This window comes from Brachyistius frenatus, unplaced genomic scaffold (genome assembly GCF_029030835.1).
Source record: "Brachyistius frenatus isolate BFR_SWC_R1_liver_20210118 unplaced genomic scaffold, ASM2903083v1 Contig_5, whole genome shotgun sequence".
Classification (NCBI taxonomy): domain Eukaryota; kingdom Metazoa; phylum Chordata; class Actinopteri; family Embiotocidae; genus Brachyistius; species Brachyistius frenatus.
The window spans coordinates 7,130,976-7,137,197 of NW_027210604.1; the positions used below are offsets into that span (position 1 = coordinate 7,130,976).

General features: G+C 40.4%; 1 protein-coding gene across 1 annotated transcript; it reads right to left on the reverse strand.

Annotated features, from left to right (window-relative positions):
• Positions 1-131: 131 nt before the first annotated feature.
• On the reverse strand, positions 132-4,061 carry nsrp1 (nuclear speckle splicing regulatory protein 1). The gene is made up of 7 exons (XM_069719906.1): positions 4,000-4,061; positions 3,182-3,272; positions 2,964-3,020; positions 2,757-2,885; positions 2,364-2,571; positions 1,901-2,003; positions 132-1,802 (listed from the first exon to the last, which is right to left on the reverse strand). The coding sequence occupies exons 1-7, from the start codon at positions 4,017-4,019 to the stop codon at positions 962-964; spliced, it is 1,449 nt and encodes a 482-aa protein (XP_069576007.1). The 5' UTR covers positions 4,020-4,061; the 3' UTR covers positions 132-961.
• Positions 4,062-6,222: the final 2,161 nt, after the last annotated feature.

The following is a 6,222-nucleotide window of genomic DNA, read 5'->3' on the forward strand; positions in this document are numbered from 1 at the left end:
CATGTTTGTGTGATCGAGGTATCCTTGTGGAATAAACGTTGTTACCTGCTAAATTATCTTCTGAAATCCTCATTCTTGTACACCTTTCTAAACTGACACGAAATGCAGAAAAAACAGGAAGTAACAGAATGAACTGTGTATCAGAAATTATTTTATTAACTTGTTACCGACATCAGAAAGATACAAAGGTGAATTAACACAACACTGGTTCACACATCATCCCGTACTCATCCACCTTCCCAAGCAAGAAGATAAAATTACCTATTTACACTCATTCCTGTGTGTGATGATCCAAGAGGCTCAAAGCGCTCTCTTATTTACAGGTCAGAATTCATATTTCAGAATAATAGATCAAAATGCCACCTATTCTCATCACTAATGACAATGAGCGCACTCTGCTGCTTCAATCCGCCCACTGGAGTGTTCGGTGGAGTCAGTAGTTACACGATGAGGTTGAAAATGTTCCACACTTTTATTATTGTCCCATAAAAAGACTTAAAACCAACAATAAACTCATGCCACTGACAAATATTGTCAGCTTATTCCTGTGTGCAACAGACCTCTACTGACATGTTTTGTCATTACATTGAACATGGGCATTGTAGTTTGTTTTGAGTCAATCTGACAAGTTTAGGTCTGTAAATTTTAAAAAGGGGTGAGCTTCCACAATTAAAAATAGTCCCAAACAAATGCACTATTTCCTTCTATTTGGGGAACGTTTTGTTTTGGAAGTTAAATGAGACTTTGTATTTGTGTCCAGCTTTGAAACAATGGTTTTGGTTAACAGGCAAGTCAGAAAGTATTGACAGAGGAAGGAACTTGATGGTTTTTGTCTTTTCAAGGGATTTCTTCTTTTTTTTTTGGAGAACAAAATATATAAATCATATTAATTATATTCTCTAAACTGAGATGACGTTTGAGTGCAGTTCAGGGATGTTTTCATTGTGTACTTGGACAGCTCTCAGTCCTCTTCTGTCTCGATGTAGCTCTTGGATGCCGAGCGCGCTATCTGTCTGGCCATGTACCTCTCTCTCGCCGAAGTCACAGCCTGATCCGTGCTGCGCTTTGCAAACTTGTTGGCCTTCTCCTCTGCTTCTTCTTTCTCCTCCCCTTCCTGTTTCTCCTCCCCTTCCTGTTTCTGTTCATCTTCTTTTTCCTTTGTGTGGTCCCTCACAGCTTCCTTCTTTGCTTCATCTTTTTCTTCCCTCTTCACTACCTTGTCTTTTTCTGGTTCCTTCTTTAGCTCCGTCTGCTCTTCTGGATATTTGTCCTTCCGCTTGTCTTCATCTGAATTCCTCCTCTTCTCTCTTTCCCCATTCTTATCGCGCTCTCTTTCTTTGGGGCTCCTCTCCCTCTTCCCGTGCCTGTCTTCCCTCTCTGTATCCCCCCTGCCTCTGCCTCGGTCATCTTCTCTGCCCCGGTCTCTGTCTCGTTCTTTCCTCCTGTCTCTGTCACTTCTTCTGTCTCCGTGTCTGTCATCCCTGTCCCTCCCTCTGTTTCTGTCTCTTTCTCTGTCTCTGTCCCTCCCTCTCTCTCTGTCCTGGTCCCTGTGGCTCTTCTTATGTCTGTCTCTCTCCTTCTCCCTCTCCTTCTCCTTCTCTTCTCCGCTCCCTGATGAAGGTGACCTCTGTCTGTACTGCCGTTTTGAGTGTGAAGAGCCCCCCCCAGGCTTGCTGAAGCCAGTCTTCTGCTCATGCCCCTCCTCGCTGTCGCTGCATGAACTTGGGATATTGTCATGGGACGTAGGTGAGGGAGCAGGGGATATCTTCTCTGCGTCTTTTGAAACCTTGGCGGTTTGAGTTCTGTAGAAGAAGGAACAGAGATACAGTTAAAGGCTAGAAAAATATGTGTGTGCTTGTTGTGTTTATTGATGAGCAAGTGATGAAGAGCTGTGACTGACTTGTTTGCAGAGCGATCTGGTATCGCCTCCTCTCCTACAGTCTGATTCAGCAGGTGCCGGTAGAAGCCGCTCAGGTCTTTCTGTTTCTTCACGTCCAAAGCAGCTAAGCAAAACAGAAATAATCCAGACAAATCATTTACCTTGTCTCATATCAAGTGGTCTAGTTTTCACACACCTTCTTCATTTTATTTATACAAGTCATGCTTTTTGTGCCCTAAATAAGCAAGTTATTTTTGCCAGGATAAAATATGTAATTGTAGCATTTGGAGGAATCAAGTTTCCTCCTGAACTTTTTCTGCTTTCAAGAAAATATCTGAAAGACCATTAGGTTATTTTTCAATATCCAGACTGTTTAGGGATTACATGAAAGTTGCTTTGGGCACATCCGCTCTCACTGCACTCCATTCCTATGTTGTTTGATATATCAACTATAATTATAGTTTCACGTAATTATCACGCTAACCTTCGATCTCTGCCTCTCTCCTCTCTCTCTCCTGCTCCTCCTTCTGCTCCAGCAGTTTTTGCTTGTAGGCGGAGGTAACGTAAGCCTCTTTATCAGCAAACTGTTCTCCCTCTGCCTCTCTATCCTTCTGGATTTGCCTCTCTTCCCTCCGTTCTTGTTCTTTCTTTCGGTCCTCGACTGCTTTCATTAACTGGTGGATATATTTTGGCTGTAACAAAGAGACGCAGACAAACAACAAAAGAAATAAAGTTACCGTTCATGAGGAAGTTCTTGCTCATATTTAGCTTTTCATACGACACAAAGATGTCAAGATGTTAACTAACAGCAGCACAACAGTCGTTCAAACCCTCAGAGCTGCATTACTTTCCAAATGTTCAACATGAAAGAGATTACCTTTTTGTCAGCGCTTCCCAAACTTTTCTTGCTGCTCTCAAGTCTCTGTTTCTGAATGTCATCATACACAGCATCATAGTCATACACAGTGCTGTCCTGTTCCAGGGCCTTCTGCATCTCCAAACGTGTCTTTAAACAGAAAGAAAGATAAAAGACCGGAGAAATGTAAACCACAGAGGAAGGACGTTGTTGCATTATTTCTCTCACCTGCTTCATCATCTTCTTTTTAATAGCTTCTCTCTGCAGACTCTCCCCAACTGAAGTCTGAGGAAGAAAAACATATTCAGTATGTTTGGATGCCAACTGATAACTGGATACGTTTCTCTGTTTAGTTTCCAAACAGTGAAAATACTTGAATCAAATCCCTTCACTGATAATGGACAAATGTATGTTGCCCTTCTTGTTGTTAAAGCACGTTTACCCACCTCATCATCGGAGTCATCCCCGAACACGGAGGTTTTCTGCAGGGCGGCTGTCTTCGATGCTCCTTTCTTCTGCGGCAAGATCAGCCCGTACCTGGAGACAATCACGAAACAAGGTCCTTAAATCCTCGCCTGAAATCCGTCTAACACACAAACCTTTACGAGTTATAATTCACCAAGAAAAAAAACCCCCAAAAAACTGTGATCTCTTCCAGGAGAAATGCAAAAAAGCTCGATGTGACATCAGCCGTCTGGATGAAAATCGTAACCACGTTCATATGATGGTTTTAGAGGACGTTAACTCGGTCTTTAGATTGGTCACTTACTGGATTTAATTCATAATCATGCACCAGAAAGATAAACAAAACTAATTAAAAAAAAAATCCCTCATATTTATTTGAGAGCGACCAAATTATCTGCGTGAATGAACTGATGTTATCTGTAAAAGATCATTAACACGCAGCGGTGCCTCAGAGAAAGAAAAATTAAAAAAAATATATCAAATGAAGTTGGTGAATGTATAACAGGTGTAAAAAGGTGAAGTTAAACGGTGTTATACAAGTAAAACGAACCTTTGATTAGTAAACGTAACCAGCTGTTTTAAGCGAGCTTAGCATAACGTTAACTAAGCAAGCTGCAGAAGCTACGTTGGGGGCAACCTCCGTTTATTAAATACCCCTGAACTGTAACACCGCAGCTGCTATAGTGGATTACGCTCTTTATCGCGACTCTGCCTACAACCCCCCAATCAGCTGAAAACAGTGATCGTTTCATTGTTAAACACACACGATTATAACCGCGTTAGCATCTTAGCAACTCACTGTTTAGTAGGGACCGCCATCTTGCTCTGCAGTCTGTGAACGATGACGGCAGATTCGACACAAGCGTTTGGTTCATAAAAATAAAAAGTTTCTGCCGGGTTATATTTCAACAGCCGGGTGATATAGTTACCACACGTATGAAACTTTTTTTTTTTTTTTTTTATATATATTTTTGTCGGGTATATTTGCTTCAGTTGACTAAATAAGGGTTTGTTGCGAATGTACGGAACTCGACTGGTGCTAAAACGCGTAAAGACAACGTGATTTACGGATTTACCTTTGATTTGTGCAAAATTCTAGCTGTTAGAAAATAACCTGGCGATGATGTGAAAAGCACATTACCATAAAGCCCCGTGCCGACTATTAAAAACGTAAAAACATGTTTTAGAGGTATTTAGCCTGCACATTCCAAAAGATGGCAGTCAAACACAGTCAGTCTGCACGCAGAGGAAACTTTAATTATGAAATATAGAGAAATACAAGTTCCACCAAATCATGTTAGGTCGACGATAATTCATCAATAGTTATCACAACTTTAAAATAAGTTAAAATGATGATTCTATACACAGTTTTCATTTACTATCTGCATAATATCTGACTATAAACTTTAAAATGGAGACAGTATCGTCTAACTCATGTCAAGTCTCAAATATGTAGGCATATTTACACACAATTATATTATTTCAGTATTTAAGATTTTAAAAAGAAAGATCGGGGAAAAGTACAAATAATATATATAATTTGACTTTTATATTTCCTATCCTGATAGTCATCCTGGGCCCGCTTGCATTAACCCAGTGAAGGGGTCCTGCAGATTGAGAACAAATCCTGTATATCACCAGCAGAAACCAAAGACGATCTGTCTCTATGTTATCTCTGTGACCACACATCATATATTGTAGCAGCAAAATGTTACACCAAAGATATGGAATATATAACAGATTTATTATTAAGAATAAGGGAAAGCAGACAGCAGCTCATCGCTTTGTGAGAAATCAGTGACATGATGTGTGTCATTAAAAGATGAACCAAATGTGAGTCTGCTGTTCTAACTGGAGAGAAACAAATACTGACAGTCTGTGGCTACTGTCTTTCTAAGTGCAAAGAATCTCCTCTCAATTCATTAGATTTGTTCAAGTCTTTGGTCATTTTTAATGCTGTCAGCTGCTCTCTTCTAAACCTGTTGTAATTCAGTCTGTTAAGTCAGATCAAAGAGCACATGGCTCACCTGTGATTAAAGCTGCAGCTTTGAATCCCCACCGTCTCTTCTGAGTGAATCTAAATCCAAACACCATTATCTCTGTCGTAATCTGCATCTCATCTCCTCACTGGCCTCACTGTTAATCCCTCTGGTACAAACAGAACGACCAAAGCTGCCTGGTGGATGAATGGATGGAGTGGTGATAGAGTGAACTGTGGGGTGACTAAATGCACAGCTAGAGTCACCAAAGAATGAGACATTCGAGACATTACTCCCATATCTGTGCAGTGATTTAGGTTAGGTTAGGTTAGGTTAGGTAGTTACTTTATTAATCCCAGAGGGGAATTTTTTTCTGCTACAGCAGCATACAGAAGCAATAAGATAATAATAGGATAATAGAAAAGCAATAAAATAGCAGTAAAAAATATAAAATGCACAGTATATACAGTACAGTATATATCTATATATATTATATACAAACAACCAAGAAACACAGTCAACAGTGTTATTGTTATGTGATGGATTTTGCCAGAGGTGAGTTATTGTACAGTCTTATTGCAGTCTATTACAAATAAAACACAACTGATGACAACAAGGTAATATAGTGAATCATTTGAAGTATTGTGTCTTGCTTTTGCATTGCTCATCACTCATATCTTTGACTTTTGGTAATTTGGTCTTGTATGTGTAGGAGGAGAGAAACCAGGTTGTGCGCCTGCTATAATGATAATGGTACTACTGGTGCTGTGCATCTGAGCTAATTCATTCACTATATTGCCTTGTAGTTAGCCAGGAGACACTGACTGAGAATAAACGTCATGTCACAAATCACGCATTCGAGTGTGTGATTTGTGACAAGCTATGGTTGACAGGCTATCTTGATCTGTGCCCTCAGACTGCGAAGATAACAGTGTAGCTGGACAGGTTCAGACAGGCGGGCTACAGGATTCAGGATTCATAAAATATCACATGATGTTTATTCTCAGTCAGTGTCTCCTGGCTAACCTATCGGAGGGCAGCCC